The 23,024-nt window shown below is 39.3% G+C and overlaps 1 protein-coding gene across 5 annotated transcripts in view; it reads left to right on the forward strand.

Moving 5' to 3' along the window:
- Pik3cg (phosphatidylinositol-4,5-bisphosphate 3-kinase catalytic subunit gamma) overlaps window positions 1-20,392 on the forward strand; it is a 33,476-nt gene extending 13,084 nt beyond the window's left edge. For 4 of the 5 annotated variants that reach the window (XM_074064968.1, XM_074064967.1, XM_074064970.1 and 1 more), the window contains 5 exons: window positions 274-364; window positions 1,178-1,308; window positions 2,295-2,406; window positions 4,004-4,161; window positions 18,037-20,392. In XM_074064968.1, coding sequence (XP_073921069.1) covers window positions 274-364; window positions 1,178-1,308; window positions 2,295-2,406; window positions 4,004-4,161; window positions 18,037-18,315 — 771 coding nt within the window. In that variant the 3' untranslated portion in view covers window positions 18,316-20,392. Of the gene's footprint in view, window positions 1-273; window positions 365-1,177; window positions 1,309-2,294; window positions 2,407-4,003; window positions 4,162-18,036 lie in introns of those variants that run through there. The other variant, XM_074064971.1, reaches the window with a different exon arrangement.
- Window positions 20,393-23,024: the final 2,632 nt, after the last annotated feature.

The raw sequence follows: 23,024 nt of genomic DNA on the forward strand, positions 1-23,024 counted from the left end.
CCTATCCCCAAAGAAATCTCTTTATCCTCATCCCCAAAGTTCATTTCAGGGACTAAAGTTAATAAGCTTGCAATAATAGGATGCTTTAGGGCACCAAGTTGATCCATGAAAGTAGAGTAGTTAAAAACATAAAAGGAGACAGAGTTGTTACTTACACATTTTAAATTTATAAATATAATTGTGTAACCAGATAAGATTGCCTTTTTTTTAAGGGAGAAGAAAAGTATATTGAATAAATATGTAATATAAATGGCTCTGTGTTTTGATGCCCAGATTCTACGAATCATGGAGTCCATTTGGGAGACTGAATCACTGGATTTGTGCCTCCTGCCATATGGTTGCATTTCAACTGGTGACAAAATAGGTACGTGGTTACGTCGGGAGGCTAATATACCACTCAACTAGTTTTAAAGGAGTATAATTCTTTCAGTGTAGGCATTTAACAAATGAAAAATTACTATTATAATCCATATAAAAGAAAGTGTTCCCAGACTGGTGAATGTAACTCTCGATTTAATATGGATGTGTTGAAAATACATGAATACGTGATTCAAATCCTTGTGACTATACATGGAAATGATTTTAGTAAGAATGTGGTCCCTCCTCTTTACTTCTCCACCTCTAAACTTTAACTTGTTTCATTACACTTTAAACTTTCCTCTCACAAATAACATTTAAAATTAGACAGAAAGATCTGTCACTTATTTTTAAATTCAAGAATTATTGTCAAAGCTATTACACACTCTACTCAGGTACTTTTATAGACATTTAATATTTTAATTTCAATCAAACATATTTTTATTCAAGTTTCTGATGAGAAAACTGTGCAAAACCATTTCCATTTGACCTTGTAACTTAAAAAAGGATAAGCACTGATCTCTAAGTGAAGAAGACTCTGCTCCACACATAAATGCCTTTTCTAATTACTACTCAAAACCAACCCTTTCTTCTTTGTGTTTAGGGATATTGCGAGAATATCCCATACAATTTCTATATTCTCCTTCTGTTCTTTCTCTTCCTCCTAAAATAATCAACAACACAGACCTGGAAAATAGCTCTCTAAAACAACAACAAAAAAACCACCTTCTGCTCTCCACTCAACAAAGACACAGCTATTTCTCCTTTGGGGCAGATCCCAGGCTCCAGTCTCCATCAAACTCTGTGCATCTTCCTATAGGAATGATTGAGATTGTGAAAGATGCCACAACAATTGCCAAAATTCAACAAAGCACAGTGGGCAACACAGGCGCGTTCAAAGATGAAGTCCTGAATCACTGGCTCAAAGAAAAATGCCCTATTGAAGAAAAGGTGAGTTCCTGCCTCCCCCCTCTCCCCCCGCCAAAGCCTCCTTACAAGTTGTCCTCTATGTAGCAATAGAGGTTCCAGGATTTCACAGATCTTCCGGTGTCCTGCCTCTTGTGTTTTGGTGAAGGCCTTTACTCATGAGGAAATGGAGTTTTAAGGACTTTCCTGTGATGATAAAACATATCTGAAACAGAGGCCCTCAGTTCCTGATTCCATGGGCATTTGCTTCTCCTTTGATTACCAGGCATGCTTTGCATAGAATTTGGTTCTGTAAAATAATCCATGAGCACTCTTTATGGCTGTCTATTTTTGTTGGTGAGCACAAAGATTTAGTTACCAATAAATTCTCTCCTACCTGAGAAATACCGCATCCCCAACAAAGTAATTTATAATTTACCACTGCACTCTAACCTAAATGGTAAATTATGGATGCTGAAAATGTCAGCTCCCCCATCCCTTTGAAGTGCATCTGTTGGATCCTTCACAGGCTGTGTGCTTAGGCTGATGGGCTGTCGTTTCAAGCATAGGATTAGCACTTTGCATTTGCATGGTTAGCAGCCTGTAGGGGAGGAAATGCAATTAGTAGTACTTATTAATCTGTATACCTGTGGATTTGTGAACCCAGGCATACTCATAAGTGGTCACAAGCAAACACAAGTTCACCAGTGAAGGAGAAATTGCTGGGGGTTCCATCCAGTTGTGGGCAAGTGATGCATGGAGAGGAAGTGAACCTTTTGATTAAATTACTGTTGCCTTTGACTCTTGTGTCCTCTTGGTGCTTTTATGATTCATTCAATCTTTGCCTAAAATATAAGCAGGAAATGCAAAAGCTGGCAGTTAATGGATATAATGCTAATGAAAGCAGACACAACTCACTTGCTCTCTGAAATTGGTTCCCAGAACAGTGTCTTGCTGAAAGTCATTTGTAATAGGCTCATGCTGCTCTTTGTAGTTAGAAGACAATTAATATTCAGATGCATTTTAATTAGTTTCAGGCAGCAGTGGAGAGATTTGTTTATTCCTGTGCAGGCTACTGTGTGGCAACCTTTGTTCTTGGAATAGGCGACAGGCACAACGACAATATTATGATCTCAGAAACAGGTGAGTTTATCTATGTTGAATAATTTTTTTTGTAGTAAAATGCATACAACAAAAAATTTTCTGTTTTAAGCATGGCATTCAGGGTCACTGAGTGTATCGCCACTGTTACACTGTTACCACCACCATCCATCTCCAGAAGCTTTTCATCTTCCCCATCTGAAACACTGTCCTCATTAACCATTACCTCCCCATTCCTGAGCCTCCTGACACAGAGTAATTTTTAAAAGGAGTTCAAGACCAGAATACAGGGTTTAGAAGTCACTGTTGTATAGGGACACTGATGTTGTGATTGCCCTAGATAAATCACCCCTTGAGGCCAGAAGGAAGTAAGGGAAGTAAAGGCAGGAAGTGAGATGTAAGAAGGGAAAGTTGAGGCTGGCCACCGTGGCTCACATATATAATCCCAGTTATTCTGCTTACTGGTGATTAGGAGGATTGTGGTTCAAGGAAAGGCCAGTGTGGGCAAAAAGTTTGCAAGACCCTCCCCCCATCTCAACATATAATCCTGGTGGCAAGTGCCTGTGATCTCAGTGCTGCAGGAGGCCATAGATAGGAGGATCACAATCCAAGGCTAGCCCTCAGGACTCTACATGACAGTTAACTAGAGCACAAAAGGGCTGGGGGTGTGGCTCAGGTGTTAGAGTGCCTGTGGCTAGCTCAAGGCCCTGAGCTCAAACCCTAGCACCACTAAGAAGAGAACACCAGAGGGAGTGGAGGGAGAGCTAGGATAATGGCACTTCTCTGCATCTGATGGAAGGTAGGAGAGATCACCTTCGCCATGTGCTGTAGAAAAGCTGACATGTCCCGTCTCCCTTACCTCTCCCCACCGGGCTGGTTCACTGTCTGCTCTGACAGCAGCCAGTATTGCCTCCCACCAGGAGATTTTTATATATGAAATTTGAACCAAATTAAGAGTAGACAGGAAGATCTGGAATCTGAGGTTGGCCCTGGCCCTGTCAAGGCCCTAGCTCAAAGGAAAAAGAGAGCCTAGAAAAAGTACTGGATTGGGGGAAATTGTTTACTTCATGTGAGAATAGAAAGAACACAAGAGATAATGCATTTACGAGCTATAGAAATGATAAAGGACTAAATAAGTGAAGAGAAATGATCGTGGTGGTGATGGTGCAGAGGCAGAAAATGACCCAAAGGAGATTCAGAATGATGGCTTTCTATAGCACACCAAAAGTAAAGGGTGGATGCCCTTCCCCAGGCAGAAGGCAACTTCGCCTGTCCTGAGTTACATGAAAGGCATGAGAGAGTCCTAGGCATAATGGTGACATATTAGCTAGAAAGTTTTGATTTATGTTTCTCAGAATACTTTTGAGGCAAGAATTTTTTTTAATGGCATTCAGCTGTCACCTAAAGAACACCGGAAGGCTATCAGAAACAGACTCATTCAAAGAATGCTTTGTGGCTGCTACGTCTACACACCTGCTAAGACCGAAAATATCACAAGCTAATAAAACACTGTAGAAAAATGCTCTCACCCAAAATAGCTCATTTTCAGGCAATGTAAAAATTCTTTCAAGAAACAAACAAAATGTTATTACAAGCACTTATGCCCATGTAGTGATGTCAGACATTTTCTTCTCTTAAGGAAATCTATTCCATATTGACTTTGGGCACATACTTGGGAATTACAAAAGTTTCCTGGGCATTAATAAAGAAAGAGTGCCATTTGTGCTAACTCCAGACTTCTTGTTTGTGATGGGAACTTCTGGAAAGAAGACAAGCTCACACTTCCAAAAATTTCAGGTATGTCACCTCCTTCTTCAATGCCTGCTGCAAATACCAGCCAGCCAAACGTGTGCAGTACCCTGCAGCCCTCACCTCTCCTACATGGTGGCTCTGACATGGCTCACCCTACCTTATTCCTCCCTGTCACCTCTATTCGTTTCCCAAGTGCAAAATAATGCATCTCAGTAATCCTCCAGTCTAAATCCAAACAGCAAGTGAAAGTGACGCTGGTGCTAAAGAGAGGACTTTAAGGAAGGTGACCTGGGGGAAAGTTGGGGTTGGATATTTATGCATTCTTGGCATTAACTAGAAGAATCAAACTTCACACAGATTTTTCAGGGCTCTCAAATAATTGTGAGCTTCATTTCTTTCTTTTCCACATGTGTGCATTTATGTCACTAACACAGGGAACTCTTGCTACAGCATCCTGTGTTTCTCTCGTCTTTGTGAAGGGTAGTCCTTTCTCTCATTGGAAATTTCATCAGCTTGACCAGGAGAGCTCTAGTTTGTCCTGCTTGCTGTAAGCAAGTTCCCACAGGAGTCTGCCTTCTCCTCAGGAGTGTCCAGATCCTATGTAGTTTCTCATTCAGTCCTGCCTGGTCTAGGGTCCAGTTTTGACTATCAAAATTTTCAAATACAGCCAGGTGTTGCTGACTCATGCCTATAAGCCTAGCTTGTACTCGGAAGGCTGAGCTCAGGAGCATCTTGGTCCCAGGCCAGCCTAGGCAAAAGAAAAAAAAAAGAAAAGAAAAGAAGCGTGCAAGACACCCTCTCAATGGAAAAAAGTGGGGCATGGTGTCTCATGCCTGTTATCCCAGCTACAGTGGGAAGGTAAAACAGGAGTATCACAGTCGAGGCCTGACTAAGCAAAAAGCAAGACTCAGAGCAAAAAGGGCTGAAGGTATGGCTCAAGCAATAGACACCTGCCTCGCAAGCACAAAGCCCTGAGTTCAAACCCTAGTACTGAAAAAGAAAACAAAATTCAAATGCCCAATGAGAACATTTTACACTTTTAATTTTAATAACTGTGAATGGACACAATTCTAAAAAATTGCACCTACACCTATTTTATAGTAATACAAACACAAAACAGATAAAGACAAAGTGTGATTACTTAATATATCCACTTGTCTTGGGTTCTTTTTAACCACTCCCATAGTGCCTCTTAAGCATGGATTGATTTGTACTCATAGCTCAAGGGTCAGTTTTTTTCCCAAGACCCCTCTTGAGTTGAATGTGACCCTTGGAAGATGACATGGACCTTGAACTTAAGTGGAACAGGTACTTGGAAGTATTGTGGAACTTGTGTGTTCTCTTGTTTGTTCTCCTGGGTGATTCTCAATTTGGTAATTGCAAGACTCCCCTCTCAGTTCCAGTGGTGGCACAGAAACCAAGATCTTGTGGCCAGATGGTCTTCAGGGTTTAGTGTGTGTTTTTTCTGCATAAACTCAATTGAGTTTCAGACTATTTCCAGGGACTTGACACATTTCAGTCCTGTTTTGCTTTAAAGTTAAAAGTATATTTTGACAATTTCCTGGAAGAGAAAGAAATAGTTCAAAAAAAGAATCTGGAAGAATTTCACCTTTTAAGGGGGAAAAACACTCAGTTCTACTCTTCTAGAAATGGTGTTCATCTGACTAGCTTCCAACAAACATGACAGCAGCAAACTGTGACTCAAAGAATCAGACAAACACAAGGAATTTGGCCTTACTGACAGGATTTCCTTCTTTATTTATAGATAGATAGATGATAGATAGATAGATAGATAGATAGATAGATAGATAGAGAGATTCTTTTCATCATCATCATTTTCCTTACTGTGTTGGTGCTCTATTCTTTTTGCTAGTTATGTTCCTACGTTGATGGTCCATCTGTCCTGTTACTGGGGGGCATTTCCTCCCTAAAGCCCCACAATGCCATGTCACCCTGTAAACGCCCAATAACACTCCCCTTTAGCTTTCTTCATTGCTGTTGCTGTTTTCAGTTTCAAACATTCTTTAATAAAAAGGTTTTGGGTATGAGGAGGCCTAGAATTAGCTTTTCACTGTCTGATTCTCAAAATTGTTGCGTGAACTTTGAAATTCTAAAATTTAAAATTTAATACAAATTCTAAATACCAAGGGGGAAGAGGGCTTTAAAATACATGATGGCTGATATCTCACCAAAGGATTTGGAGCAGGTGATACAGGTGAGTTTTGTCCACTTATTAGGCAACAGGTATGATTGTCATTTAAATTGTTCCACAGCACAGGAAAAGGTTCCTGATTTCATAACATGATAATAGCTCTGCTCCTACCAGCAACTATTACCCAAAGCAACACATTTCCAGGGAGCCTTCATGCAGTCTGTCCTCTTGGTCCAAAGAGAGAGTTTCTCCATTTTTGGGGACCTCTTTCATGCTGGACATGAAGTCTTCCAACACTTGGGAGCAGGAAGATGGCAAGTTTAAGGCCATCCTGGACTATGTAGCAACACCCTGTCCCCCAAAAAACAAAAAAGCAAAACCAAAAACCAAAAAAACAATGTATTTCATTAAAGCAGCATCTAGGCAGTGCTCACCACCAAAACCACACCTTGATGAATTTTGTTGTACATATATGATCTGTGTTCTAGAGGACACTTTAAGTGCTTATGAATAAACCTATGTAGAGCTTTAAGTACAGAGCGTAGCATGGTGGTTGAAATGGAGGCCTTTCAAGCAAACTTGAGTTTAAATCTTAGCCCTGCTGCTTAAAAACTGTGTACATGATAAAATGTACTTATCCTCTCAGGGCCTTGCTTTCTTCATCTGTAAAGATGAAGTAAGACCTACCTCATGAGGTTTTTCTAGGGATTATTTATTATGTTTTTATAATCAGAAAAGGTTTATTTAGCTCACAGTTTTGGAGGTTCTAGGCCCACACTGGGGAACCCCATGGCTTTGGACTTCTGGTGACAACACCTCATGGCAATGGTGGAGAAGTTGTCTAGGAACAAACGGCTCATTTTCTCCAGCCAAAGGCAGAGGTAGGAGTTGTTTAAATGAAATATGAAGAATGCTCAGCCCAGCGTGAACCACAGCAGAGACTCAGTAAACCATGGTCACCATTGTTGTGGACACCATAGTGAGTCTCCAAACTTTGAAAACTCTTAAGTTGAGAAAACATGTTTGATATGAAATCTTAGGCAATATAGTAACATGACAAAGCAGTATGTTCTGGTTAAAGAGGGAGTGGCACCCCACCTCTACCTGCTCTTCTACCTCCCGCCCCCCCAGTATTTCCCACCTTCCTCAGAACAGCACCATGGGAATTATGTATATGCAGAATTTCCAAAGCTTCCTGCTCAAAGAAATTCTTCAGGCTCAGGGACCACATCTTTAAACTCTCTCAGCAGTGTTTCAGAATCTCATATAGTCAAGCTGCCATATTTAAGCAACTGGTATACATTTGCATTTTGAACTAAAGGAGGCTCATTTCCAGTGAATTGCTAATTTTGACCTGATAAGGTTAATTAATATGGGTTGCATATTTGAACATTTGTTAGGAAAGGTGAAGAAAAGTTGACCCACTTTTTGTTAAGGGTGAGGTGAGCCTTGTCCACAAAGAATAAAAACATGAGTGGTGAGAGACCTCTGAATGGAAATAAGGGAAGTGAAAGAGGAAGGTTGTGCAGCCCACTTCTCTCCTTTCCAGGTAGCTGGGTTAACCTGAGACCCTATTCATAAATTACTTTTAGAATAGAGGAGAGTTCAAGAACAAGCTATAATTAGACAGACACAAGACTGAGACCTACCATTTGAACCGAGAACACCTGCCAGCCTTTGGAGCAGCTCCCTATACACAGGGTGCTAGGCAGGAATTAATTATGGCACTTTTTTAATACAAAATTTTTATTGGGATACATTTGTTATACAGGGAGGACTCATAGTGACAATTCTGATTAGACTTATACTGTACATTATTTACATTGCCCACATTGTCTCTCCCCCTCAACCCTCCCCACCCCACCACACTTAAAGCAATTGCAAGATGTTTCTTTGTTCTATTTCATATAGGTATATGAAGTCCATTAACCATATACCCTCACCTTAACCTTCATTCACTCTCCCACTGGTACCCCCCCACACACACTGTACCTATTTTACAGTCCTGTCTTTCATTATTAAATAGTGGAACTACTCTATGGAACTCAGGGAAAAAAGGAAAGGAAAAGAAACTGAAAGAGCATCAGTAATATCGTAAAACATTACATCTGTGAAGGTAGAGGATATAAGGATGTATATTGATAGCTGTTGAAAAGGGGGGTGGGAGGTAAAGGGGTAAGGAAGAGTAATGAAAGGGGTTGAACGGACCAAAGTAAAGTCTACTCACAACAGGGATACATAGAGAAACCCCTTTGAACATCAACTTTAATATTAATGATGACAGTTTTCATGAATAAATTCTCCTTAGAAAAATTTCCCCTTTACTGAAGAGATTTAAAGAAAAAAAAATAAACAGTGTTTAGCCCATTTTGTGCTACTTTATTTTAAATTTTGGTGAACAGTTATAGAACACATATTAACACATCAACACATTTATATCAATGGCAAGTGTAAATGGCTTCCATTATTTTTATTAATAAGAATCTGTTAGCCTTGTCTAAGTTTAAAAGTAGTAAGTGCTTTTTGTTCAAAATAACAGATAGCAAAATAAAATATCAGTAAGCTACCAGAAACCTATTGTTCCACACTCCAAAAATAACAGTCAACATTTCCGTGTTTTTCCTTCCTATTAAGTAGTGTTTGTCTTTTAAAAGGTTGTGGGTTGCTGGCACAGTGGTTGACACCTATAATACCAGCTACTCTGGAGGTAAAGACATAAAGATCACAGTTCAAGGCCAGCCTGGGCAAAAGTTAGCAAGACCTTATCTCAAAAAAAATAAGCTGGGTATCATGGTGCACACCTGTGGTCCCAGCTACTAGGGATATGAATGTAGAAGGAGGGCTGTCCAGCTCACCAAGGCAAAAGCAAGAGACCCCAACTGAAAAACAAACATAGCAAAAGGGCCGGGGCTGTGGTTCCACTTGCCTAGCAGGTGTGAGGTCTTGAGTTCAAACCCAGTACTGGTAAATAAAAAAATGTATGTTTGTAGTTCAACCAGAATTTGCAGGTAAAACTGAACTTAAGAAACAGATGTAATGCTATCCCTTACTTCAAACCGAGGAAGGCTCACTAGTTTCCATCCAAAGGTGGTTCATCACTTTGAATAAAACTTAAGTTTGGCCTGCAAGACCCATGCCATAGGCCAGCCTGCCCCCTGTAGCTTCCTCCCACAGCACTCCCCTCACTCCGTCTGAGGGCAGCCTTCTTCCACCACCCCATACTGTCTCACTGCTCCAACCTTCTATTCTGAAGGCTCTCCCTGCCCTGTGGACCTCAGCTTCCATGTCACCTCCCACTGCAGTCTTCTAACATGGGTCCTTCATATTATTCTTTGCTGCAGTCCCTGCCTGTCTCCTGCATTGCATCCATTCACCTTGCAGCTGTTTGCTATTTGCCTCTCCCTTACCAGATGTCAGACTCTGTGCATCAGGGCCAGGTGTGACCTGTGTTCCTCACTCGCAACCTGAGACACAGTAAGCACTCAGAAGGTGTTTACTGAGTAAAGGAACAGAAGATGGAGGGGCAATTCCTGCATAGGGAGAAGTTGAATCAGACTGGACCACCAGCAGGGTATCTCTTTCCCTGCCATACATTGTATTCTGTGAGTTTATGAACTAGTAACATGGACCCAGATTGACTAACCACCATCTCGGGGAAGGTAGTGAGCCTGACTATGATGTGTAGTGTCTCATTAAATAATACAGAGTTAGGAGTATCATATGGCGCCTGTTCGCGACTGTGTGGTGACTTCTTTACTGAGATAACTGTTACATTTTTCCCCAAGCAGAGCAGCAACCCATGCCCAGAGAACAGGATGTGGAATATACATATAGGACACGTTCAATACAGAACATGAACAACTTGTTCTCTCAACACAAATACTTTTAAGATGTCCTTTGCACACAGTAGGCAGTAAGCAAATGTGTGCCTGGTAAATCTGGCCATCAAAGGAACCAAATAATGTTCACACCCACATTTGAGCAATGCAGGCAGTTTGAGGAGTGTCCCTGAAAGCCACTTGCCCCTAGATGTCGCTGTTGAGAAGCATTTCTTAGGATGTCTGGAGGTAGTTCATTGTGTTACTTTAATCTAGGCAAGTTGTCTTGCCAGAGTCACCAGGCTCTGCCCTCTTTCCAGTACCAGCAGTCTTATCCACATGCCAAGGCTGCAGCCTGCAGGCTGAGCTCATGCCCAGTCTCTTTGCAGAGTGCTGACTCAGGAAGTTTTTTTAAAAGTAATGGTTCTCAACTGAAGTCCATCTCAACTGGCTCTACCGTCAGGTCCCAGGTTGTTCTAACTGCTTCTGCCTCAGTTCCTCCAGCAGAGTCCTCTGCCTGTTAACCTAGGACTGGGACCTGGTCCCCTCTTGACTGCCCAACTGGAGACTCAAGTACCCTCCCTACATCCAGCCACAGGGACCACAGAGACCTTGCCATGTGACACTTTTCTGAGGACTGCAGTCACCTCACCATTATTCCCCACAGTTCTCTGTCTCCCCTTCCTATGTGTGGCATGTATAACTGGGTATAACTATAACCTGCTGGCTAGCCCTTCTTAGCCTCCTCCTCTTTCCTGCTGTGGTCACCAGGTCCTATTCACCACTTCTAAAATAGGACATTGATTCAGCCTGCACTTAATAAATATGATGTTTTAGGTGCTGTGTCAGGCACACAGGATCAAGTTTTGCACTTAAGAAGACTAGATAATGTTTCAGTATCCTTCAAATATAATTATTCTCCAATTCTTTGTGATTTTAAAGCAGTGAATCTTGCCCAGGCCTGAACTTGGCTTCTGCACGTGAAGCTTTTATTCACTTCACATATGCAGATTATCTGTACTGCACAGACACTGTGCTGGGTAGATGCGATGCAGAGCTGCATCGCAGTTCCAGAAAGCAGCAAGAGAGAGGCCCATACGACTCTGTGTGAAGGAATACTTTGTGCGAAGAGTGTGCTAGGAGTGGTTTATAGACGGAGCAATTAATTCTGCCCCAAAGGATAGAAAATAACTCTTCAGAGGAGAAAGTGTTTTTTCTCAGGCATTTTTAGGCTGAACTCAGTTTCATTTTATCAGGCAGATGCAGGGAGGGGAAGAAACACCCAAGCAGAAAGAACAACTGCATGAAGTTAGAAAACACATGCAATCAGTATTTAGGAACAAAAAGTACAGTTGCACAGTATGGATGGCACATAGCAATCCATGGAGTGTGTAGTAGAATATGAGTCAATAAAGGAAATTTGGGTCCAACTTGAAACAGTCCATGAGCTAGAGGGGGGAAGGGGGGGAAGAGAGCAGAGCAAAGCAAAGAAGTCATTTGGAACTCATGTGATTAACCAGAAATTAATCTAATTAAGTCTATTGTAGGTCAAGTGGGTGGTGGCAAGTGCATCTAACACATTATGTACCAACTGCCAAAGGATTCCCTCTGGGGATTTGCACTCCGGCCCACTAACAAGGTCAGGCTCATCCTCCTCCATGTGAAAACTCTGAGTACTTCACATCTCTCTGTGTTACCCATGGGACGATACCTGCAGAGAAAGGTCCAGTATCAGCCATTTGTAGGAGTTTGAATGTTTATGTGATATCTCCCCCTGATGCAGAATTGTGTGGGATTGTCAAATTGTTAGGACTGGCTTATTGAATTTAATTACTGCTCTGCAAGAGATATGAATCCAAGACTGAAGAGATGGCCTTGGGTTGGATTTATGGGTTCATGGACCAGCATAGAGGGTAACCCAGAGCCTAAAATATTAGATCCCTATTACTTTTAAACACTAATCAAGAGTGACAGTTTGTCTGATGTCATTCTCTTGATGTTCAGTTTCTTTTAGACAATTGTTTTGTCTACCATAAGAATATGATCAAGGATGCCATTTGTCATGTTACAAAATGTACTCTCCAGAAAGATTCTCTTGTGAAATTTCTATCGGTCTTAGTTTGTACAAAAGCAGTGCTTCTCTATACAAATAGGTTTTTAAAATTTTCTAAATACTGCATGGAGAAATGGATTAGAGTTTCCTTTGGCTAGAGATGTTTAAAGATTATGCATAAGAGTATATAGAATTTGTGAGATACGGTTTTAAATTAGTCTCTTTCCCTAGCCTATTATGGACAATTTCCTTTATTATCCCTTTTCCTTTTTCCATTCACCTGTAATATATAGTATTTTGACTTTTACATATTCAAATACTTCACCTTAAATCTTTTTTTGGAACAAGGCTGGAAAATGAATACACACACACACACACACACACACACACCCCAACATATAGACTATTCAGAATATTGACTAAAGTAGAACAGCCTAATTATAGCCTTTAGGCTTCTAGTGAATTTCTAGCTACACATATGAGAAGACCACAGTACAGCCCCTTCCCTGCTAGACAGCTAGTCTGAGAATCATTCTCAAGTCCATGACAACAAGACCTCCAATTCAAACTCAACAAGTGCACGGCCAAGTGTTGGACACCCTTTGCTATCAGACTACCAGAGAGTGCTTCTTTCAATATTAGGTCTGCTAATCAATGACCTTCCCTGTTTGTCAAAATAATTCCTAAAGATACTGGCTGGCCAGGGCTTTGGTTCTTACAAAATTAAATAAATAATAAAATCCTTTCCCATGTAACTCAAATATTTTTCCCCCACTGTGTCCTTCCTTTAGCAGACAGAGGCAGCAATTACTATTTAGGAAAAGTGGGCAGGAACATTTTTCCCACTGGTGAATATTTGTGAGTTTTTCTTCTCTCTCTCTGCCCCCAGCCTTAGAGTCTTTCCCTGCAGTTTCCGTTTCATGGTGCTACTATTATTTCTTCATTTTTGTGAATGTATACAATAATGCTTCACTTCTTCATTTCAAGAGAAGAATGGAGGATTTTGATTGCAGGACCAAGTGTTTCATATGACCTTAACCACAGCTCATCAATGGTTAAGAAATTAGTTGATTGTGTGTAGAAATAGTTTGTTTTTAGTTGGGGCAGTTCAGTTAGCAAGTCAAGTCAAGGTGTGGGCCCCAAAGTGGTAATGAATTCCTTTGTTTCCAAGACTCATGGGGGTGGTAGCTTGTAAAAACAATGCTTTCTTTTAGTGCTTACATGCTATAATTAAGTCAACAATGAAATTAAGAGCAGATGTGCAAAGTAGGCTCAACCTATTTATTAGCTACTAATGTAGAGTATTCCAGCTAATGATATAAATAATAATGTAATATTTCCCTCATCAGTAAACACATTAAACCAGGTCTCCCAATTCAGACTCTCCTCTTATTCCTTCTTCTCCACTCAGTAATGCAAAACCTCTGACAAGTAGTTGAGAAAAATGTTTGAGCTCAATGACAGGCAGCTCTAGCAGCCAGAAGAAATTCTGTTTCAACAGCCAGGAACTTTTATGTTCTAGATTTTCCCCTGAGCCCGTGAGTCACATCCTCGTTGTTGCTCAAACCACAGGCCACCAGGTCAAAGCAATATGGTCAAGACAAGCTCATAGACCCTGCAGATGAGTGCAAAGGACAGAAATGAAACTTCTGGGGTTTGAGTGGATAAAGCAGGTGCTCAACCGTGTCCCCAAAGCAAGAGAGGCACCTGCAGGTATAGCCAGTGTTCCACATCATGTCCCACCCTTCTCAATGGGTCAAAGTAAAGGCAGTCCCTCCTCTGAGCACTAGATGGAGTGAGGCTTATCACCCACTCCAACCCACCTCACTCCTTAGGTCTGCACTGTGTAATGAGTCATTTTTGGATAGCTGGTCTAGATGGGAAAATGATGTCCTTGGCAATGAGAAGTATGTGTGTTCTATAATCAACTCTTCTTAGTATTTACTAATAAAAGCCAACCAGCAATATAGTATTTACATCTCACCACAACCATATGAATTGGGTATTGTCATTGTTATTCTCATTCTACAGATGAGGGAACTAAGATCCAAAGAATTTAAGTGACTTCTCTGATGACACATGGCTTGTCAATAAGAAAGCCAAGATTTGAATTAATACATTTAGGTGTGAATCTGCTGTATGACCACTGCTCTGTACTGCATTTCAGCAAAATCTGCACAGAGTCTCTAAGTCTGTGCAGCCAATCAGAGCCTGATCATTGTATCTGACAAGTATTGGGCATGCAGTTAAATTTGGGGAAGATATTCTTTCTCATAGAAGAGACCTTGTCTTTGAAGATGAGAACTAACCAAATAAATTAAAGCCAATGAAATCATCCATGTGAACTGGGGATATAGCCCAGTGGTAGAGCTCTTGCCTAGCATGCACAAGGCCCTGGGTTCTATCCTCAACACCACCCCTAATAATAATTAATATGGGTTAAATGGCCTTCAAAAGAAGCAGGACAGTTCCTTTCCCTTAATGGGTCTCTTTGGGGACTGCAATGATCATTGGCACTGCGTGTCACTGCCTAATGAGAATTTACTGAGCACCTATGGATTTATGTGGTAATAACTTCCTCTCAGCTTAATTTCCCTCATTGAAAATTTTCCATTAAAGATTGGCCACACAGTGGGCTCACACAGCAGTGGATTTGCCTGGAGCCCCCATGTGTAGAAAGATAGAAAATAATTAAAAATCAGAATGTACTCTAATTCAAAATCAAAAGACATCCGCATTAATGCTGGTGTGAAAATCGCTAGAGTTGGCAAATTAATGAGGCTGTAGCCTGAGGGAAAGCCTGCACTTAGCCTCTGTAATTACCCAGAAATGAGAAAGACATCATGAGTCCTATAGATGAGCAAAGAAAATGATTTCTGGACATCAGTGGAGTCATTAGGAATGCAAGAGCACTAATGCACTGGGGCTGTGGCCAGGGCACAGTGGAGACCTGGACTCCAGGAGGAGCAGACCAAATAGGCCTTTGGGTCTTCATGATAAGGAGAGAGAATACATGAAGCCAGTGGTAGGAAAAAGAGAGGACTGAAAAGGCCTACATCCTGGTTCTGGCATTTTACAGATGGCCTTATTTAGAAGATGCCAGAATGGCCCATGGGTCTTTTTACTTGGACAGAGTGATGCAACCATGCTTCAGCCCTGATGCAAAATGATGCAGGCCTGGCCTCTATAATCACTTACAAATGATATGAATAAGCAAAAAAAATTTTGACTTACACACTTTTATTTTTCTTTCCATGTAAATACTTTGTGTTAACTGGTCAAAATGGGATGGCATTACATGTGCTGTTCGATTCCTTCTTCTTAAATCAAACACTTCCACACACTTATTTGATATTCATCTGCACTATCATTCCTACAGTTGCAAGAGCCTGAAACTGTAGTTACTTTTCACAAACCTTTCTTTTTTTTATCAATTTCCATTTAGGCTGCCACATTTTAAAAGAATGTTTAGTGAACTATCTTGTAGATAAATCACAGCAAATTATCATTCCTAGCATGGAAATAATTGGCAAAAAGTTATATAGATACTTTTAAAGTCAGGTTTGTTGAAACATTTTCCACAGACAACAAAATCCACCCTTTTTAGGTGTACAGTGCTGTGAGTGTTGACAAGTACATCTTGTAATCATCACCACAATTAAGTTCTACATCCCTTACAAGCACCCTAAAGCTTTCAATGCACTTTACCAAATGATCTGCTGAGAAGGTTATACATATTCCCATCTTCCATCAGCCTGCGATGGATGAGCATTGGGTATTATCATTAAAATAGGAACACAACCAAAGTCCATTCCAGATATTTTTCTGACTTGTTTGTTTCGGTTTTTTATTAATGAAGTTGCAGAGCTCTCATAGGTTTATTATCTATTTTTATGTTTTCTGGTGTGAATTCTCATTTATGTCCTTGGCCTATATTTTTAGCCAAAGATCTCTTTGCTGTGGATTTGTAGGAACAATTTGGGAGACTGAGGGACGAGTAACCTGTCATATTGCAAATTCTTTTGTCATTTCTCTCTTAATAAGAGCTTTAGCTCTCTTTTTTCCTCAGAAGTGTTTACATTTCAGTACTCTCCTTTCAGTGCTTGAAAGGACGAGTCAAGCACTCTTCAGACAGTGCTTCCCCAATCCATGACCTTTTTTCTGCTTTAATCTTTAATTCATCTGGAATTTATTTTGGCTTATCACCTGGAATAAAAATTTCATTTCATTTTTCTCCAAAATGATGAACCAATTGTCCTGGCCCCATCTGCTAAATCTTTTCCCCACCAATTTGAGAAGTCACATTTATTATACATTATTTATTAGATGTGACTATGCACTTTTCATTTTGTTCTACAAAATTTAACGTTTTTTAAAGAATAAATACCATTTCTCACCATTCTTTAATATTGCAGTTTTGTAAAATGTTTTAATATCTGCTGTGACAAGCAGATACTAAAACTTACTGTGATTTTTCAAAGCATTCATTCACTCAGGCCCCAACTATGCTAGATGAACTTAAAACCATCTCTGAGTTCAAGCAACCAATAAGAATTTTTATTGAAATTTCATTATGTTTTTAGATTAATCTGAGAATAATTTACATCTTGATAAGAAGCAGTTTGATCTCTAAGGACCATGCTAAGACACTTCATATAGTCAAGTTTTATGTGACACAGAAAAGTTTTAGTTTTTAAAAATGAATTCTGCATGTTTTTGTGGTATCATGATCTTGTTACCATTAATCACTGTATCTGTTTTTTCATTATGCTCTCCAACTGTAATTCCTATTTGCAACATTGTATTTATTAATTGTATGAAAATATAGTTTATTAAAAATTAGTTCAAATAATATTTGAATTTTTCTTCCCTTCACTGTCCAAAGAAGACTAATAATTTTATTTTATTTCTTTTTTCTGGCATTTCATTATTTACAATTATTTTTATAATGTTAGATAATTCTTCACATTGTTTCCATCTAATATTATATTAATTTACATGTTATTTTTTAAAAATCAGAAATGGATGTTATTACATTACCATTTCTATGATGAACCACAGTTTTGGAACAAACACTGTTGTACTCAGTATTTCATTTGAAATACATGAAAAATCGCTAACTTCAGTTTTCTTTGATGTACCATCTTTATCAAGTTTTGGTGTTAAGGGCTATTCTCAAGTTATGAAATCAGGAACCTTCCATTTTTTCCCATGCTTTGGAACAATTTAAATGACATAATCATATCTGCTACTTAATAAGTAGACAAAACTCACCTCTATCACCTGCTCCAGATCTATCAGAAAGGCATCAGCCTTTGTATATTTTAAAGCCCTCTTCTCACTCAGTATTCAGAATTTGTTTTAAATTTAAAAATTTTAAATTTCAAAGTTCAACAATTTTGAGAATCAGTGAAAAGCTAATTCATCTATTTTCTTAGAATAGAACAAAGTATATAGATGAACACTAAATCTCAGACACCACATTTCTTTGCATTTCATTAGTTCTTGTCAAACATTAGTTTTGCTTGCATGAAGTTTATTGATTCCAGTATGATGTTCAAAAAGAGATTCACCTCTCTTCAGAGACTACAGATACTCCTGCCTTCGATTTCCTAGGAAAGAAATTGAATTTAAAAGGTAAACTAGGAATTAAGATGAAGCCTATCTGAATCAACTAGTTTTCCTCCAGCACAACACTGAAGTCTTGAAGAGATTATAAAAATAGTTTATGTTCTTGTCAAGGTTTTGATATGAGGCAGAGACCTACCTTGTTTTTTGATGGTTTCTTCACATAGACGGTAACATATATACAGAATAACTATATATTCTGGTACACCCAGGGGTCTTCAGCCTTCAGTTACTGTCACAGTAACAGTATTTTCTTTTCCTTTATCTAGGATGTCTGTGTCAAGGCTTATCTGGCCCTTCGCCATCACACTAATCTACTGATCATCCTGTTCTCCATGATGCTGATGACGGGGATGCCCCAGTTAACAAGCAAAGAAGATATTGAATATATCCGGGATGCCCTAACAGTGGGGAAGAATGAGGAGGATGCTAAAAAGTATTTTCTTGATCAGATTGAAGTTTGCAGAGACAAAGGATGGACTGTGCAGTTTAACTGGTTCCTACATCTTGTTCTTGGCATCAAACAAGGAGAGAAACACTCGGCCTAATAATTTGGACTAGAATCAAAACAACTTAGTGTTCTAAAGCTTTTAAATCAGCATGTCAGTCTTCAAACTTGGATTTAAAATGCAATAGGGGATGTGAAAGCTGGCACTTCAGAAACGTAGCTCTTTCTCTAGCTGAACTCTTCACTGGAGGAAAAAAATGCTGGTGTTACTGATGCTACGGTTGGTACGCAGTGCTAGGTTATTGCATGTTTGTTTTTCCCATTTGTCTCAGTGATGTTGGAGAATATTCTAAATCTAAACACACTGGTGACCTCCTTATTGTGCCTGACTATCTTATTATTGAGTGTTTCTGGAAACTCTTTAGAATAATTGGTGCCACCTGTTTTCATCTACGTCTACTCCCAATTTTGTCTGTCCTGTGTTCTTTATGCTCTTAACAGAGAAAGATGTAATCATTATAACCTTTATTTCATTCCTCAGATGAGGCTTCCAGACATCCATTCTGTGTCTGCAGATGTTAGTGGTGTGCTGAAAGCAAGGAAAGTCTTTTCAGAGTCTTTGGCAATTACAAGTCTTTTACACTGTACAGCTGAGATGAACGAAGACAGAGGGTAATAATATCTGAACCTGTGCTCTGCCTTCCTCTGCTGGTCTGGCTCCAGGGTTATGAATCAGAAAAATAGAGATGAGACCTTTTATCTTAACTGTGCCACTGAGAGTAAATTATCTAATACCATTGTGTAGACTTCTCCCTACTGGAACAAGAAGTAACTAAAGGGAGTCTTTCAAGCCAACATATTTCCTCTCCCCCTTTCCCTGCCTTCCTTCTTCAGGTGCCACCCTCCCACTTTCCTTTATGGACTTGACAAATCTTCAAAGACAAGCTTACCCTAGAACTCAGAAATTAGTTGAAAAAGAATTTCTGCGCTAGGATTACTGGAATTATAAGTGCTTACTTATGCAGCTGTTTAGTGGATTTTTAAAAGTAAATTAGTAAAGGAGGCATTCTAGGAAATACAAGTTTAGTTGTAGAAATGGCTTGATTTTAAATTTTAATCTCAACAGTGTTTTTTTCTTTATTCTTTTTGCTATCTAAAAAGTTTTCCAAGCTTGGAAGAACACTGCTTTCTGTTTAAACCTTTAAAAGTTGACACATCTAAGTTTCCTACAGACAATTGAAATATCTTCCTTTAAAAATATTTTCATCTCTTGCTGGGTGCTGGGGCTACTTGGGAGGCAGAGAACTGGAGGACTGCAGTTTAAAGCCAGCCCAGGCAGAGTGGCTCAAGAGTGCTTACCTAGCAAGCATGAGGCCCTGAGTTCAAGCCCCAGTACCACCAAAAAAATTTTTCATCTCTTAAACATCTTGCCATTTATTCAAAGTGTCGATTAATCATAGAGATTATTAAATTATTTATACATCTTTAATTACTTATAGTTAATCAATAGCAATAACTGCTAATGATATATGTTTAAGTATAATCAGATATAAACATAATTCTTAGTTTTAAAATTTCAAAATAGATACCTGCTTGACTTTGATGTAGCCTAAACCTTTCTTTTTTCTCTATGCAAAGGCCAGTTGATGCTTAACCATGGCTGCAAATAAGAATCACTAGGGTATTTAAAGACACCTTTGCCTGAGTCCCAGATCTTAGGTTATAATGAGATCAGGGCCAGGTATCAATTTTCTGACTCATCCAGATGAGTCTAACACACAAGCAGGGGAAGAAGTCCTGCAAGGCTGATAGCAGTGGAGGTGACTCTGCCTCCATGCTCATGGTGCCTTCCCCTGGCTCATAGGTAGCTACAAAAAACTCCTTTTCCTTTGCAACTCATCCTTTCAAAATCACACTCTGTCCCCCTGTGCAGAGGACCCTGCCCTGTAATTTTATTTCTCTGTACGAATGGAAGTCAGATGTTTTATGGCATTTCTAGACTCTCTCTCCCTACCATTGTTTTGAAGAACAGGAAGAATGGTGCTTTCAAATTTAGAAGATGTTTTCAATAAGCTTCTGATCAGCCAAGCCCAGACCTTGCATGAATTCTGCTTTTCATCTGAATTGCTGTAATAATTATCTTGATGATAAAAGAATTTATCTTGATGATAAAAGAATTACAGAGGAATGTGTTTATATTTAGCATATTGACATATATTATGCATACGTCTTTGCTCTTCAAATGAACCAGTTCTTTCAAAAAGCTGAAATATACACACACATATACACACACACTCATGATATCACATTTGGGCTTTCTTCTTCCATATTCCAATGAGAATGTAATTTCAACTCTATAGACTTACAGAGAAGCAAAAATCAGCTTTGTATGCTTCCTTCCTTACTGTTCCTAGTGAATTATGTGTCCAACAATTTCTATACCTGTGAAAATGTTCTAGAATCAGGGTCATCCTGTTGCTGGAGAACTACCCACACCTTTCAACTTCAACGTGAAATGAAAATCCATATCCCAATTCAGATGAATCAGGTCAAAACAACTATTACGTGTACCTAGACGACTGGCCACAAAATTGGCAGAGCCCAGTACAAGTCAGTGCCCTGCTGAATGCGGTCTCTGGGTGACTACACAAGTCACATGCAGCTGGTACTGTGAGCACCTGAGTTACAGCCTTGGGGCCCTGTTCACACACACACACCATATCTGCATGAGTGCAGATAAAACTCCCAAGGAAAATGTTGCTTCAGTTCAAATTGTGATGCCTCATCTCTAAGGCTGTATGCCAGTACCTAAAAGCTTGCTCTTGAAGTGGAACGACAGTCACTAAAAGGAAGGCAAAGCATATATTTTAGAACTAGCTCCATAGAACTGCATTTGACTGACGTTGGTGATGGTCTGGAGAAAACAGAGGAAAGACATTCTGGATAAAGCATATTAACTAAAGAGTATTCTTAACTTCCAAAAAATTAACTCTAGTAACGATATTTTTTTTAGGAGATAATTTTTTTTTACTAATAGATGCTGGAATTCTGCAGCATGATTTGGAAGCTGTAACTCCTATATTAATGGAAATTAATTATTTTTTGAAGTTCAGAAATTTGGAAAGTAAGTTTCTGGAGCAAATTCTTTGATTATGATAGGTTCTGCTTTACATGATTATATAATAAATTGGCAATTATATTTTAAAATATGAAGAAAGTAAGTTGGGGTTTCTTAATCTGTTGGTTTATTTTGGGTTTCATCCAACCCAATAATTTTTTTGACTGGCGTTACTATGTAGCCCATATTGGCTTGGAACTCACTGTGTAGTGCCAGCCTGATCTCAAACTCATGATCCTCCTGCCTCCACCTCTCAAGTGCTGAGATTACAGGCATGCGCCACCATGCCCAACCCAACCCAATAATTCTGATAAATAAATTGATTCTAATCTGAGTGCTTATCTACATATTCTCAAAGACTTGCTTTAGGACAGGTACCAGGGGACCCTAAAACACATACTTGTCTAAAGTAAGAAATTTGAGATAGTCTCTTCTGTATAACCCAAGTCTTCTCCCTTGCAAGTATTTTAATTATAAATGTTCATTTAACTAAAAGAAAGAATCTGATGTCTGTGCATCTTTTAATGTCTAAAAGTTCCGATATTCCTGAAATTTAGAATCTTTTTTAAAAGAAAGAATTTGTCCAGTACCTATCAGACACTGTACACTGAATTGTGGACTAGAATATAGAACAAGATTGATCCAAGCCCACCCCTTACAGTGTTTATAACATGCTGGTGATAGCAGACACTTCATCATGGGTGGCATTTGTTGTAAGTTGAATTGTGTCCTACACCGCAGTATCTGTGAATGTAACCTTATTTGAGAATAGGTTGTAATCAAGTTAAGATGAGGTTTTTAGGATGGGCCCTAATCCAGTGTGACTGGTGTCTTTATAAACAGAGTATGACAAGTGCCACATGTGGAGGTGGAGATTAGAGTGATGTTTCTACAGGCCATGAAACACCTGGAGGTGCCAGAAGCAGGAAGAGGCCAGAAAGAATCCTCCCTTGAAACCTCCAAGGAAGTGTGGCCCTGCCAACATGTTGATTTCAGTCTTGTAGCCTCCCGAGCTGTGAAGGAATCCATTTCTATTGCTTTAAGCCACCTAGTTTGTGATACAGTACTCTGTTACATCATCTCTAGGGTACTAATACAGTATCATGGACTGAAAGTTTTGTGGAGGTTTCTTCTTGGGGGAGGGGTCAAGGGAGAAGGATCACAGAGCTTATATCAGTAAACCTGTTTAATATTTTCTGCTATTACAAAAAGGTTTTATTACAGTTAAATGTAACAATGATAATTTTCTTGATATGTAAAAAATTCTAAATCAGTAAGTAAAAGATAATTACTTCCTCAGAAAATACTGAATTTGCAGTAAGAAACTCACATGTCCAATAATCATATAACAGCAAAAACCCCAAGACACTCTTAATTTAAAAAGTACAAATTTAAAAAACCTAAGTTCATTTTTGCATCAGCTTAGCAAAGATTAGTACTACCCAGCGTTGGTACTAATTTGAAAGAAAAGGCACTCATTCTATCACTTCCTGAGAGCGATGCCAGTTGGTAAATTCATGCATGACGTTTTGAAAAAATTTATCAAATTGAGACCAGCAAGTCTACATCCAAGAATTTATCCTTCAGAAATTATTGCACAAGTATGTAACTATTATGGACAAAAATAGTTATCAGCATTCTTTGAAATAACAATAATAAAAAGAAAACTGGAAGCAGCCTAGTCTCTATAT

This window comes from Castor canadensis, chromosome 2 (genome assembly GCF_047511655.1).
Source record: "Castor canadensis chromosome 2, mCasCan1.hap1v2, whole genome shotgun sequence".
Classification (NCBI taxonomy): domain Eukaryota; kingdom Metazoa; phylum Chordata; class Mammalia; order Rodentia; family Castoridae; genus Castor; species Castor canadensis.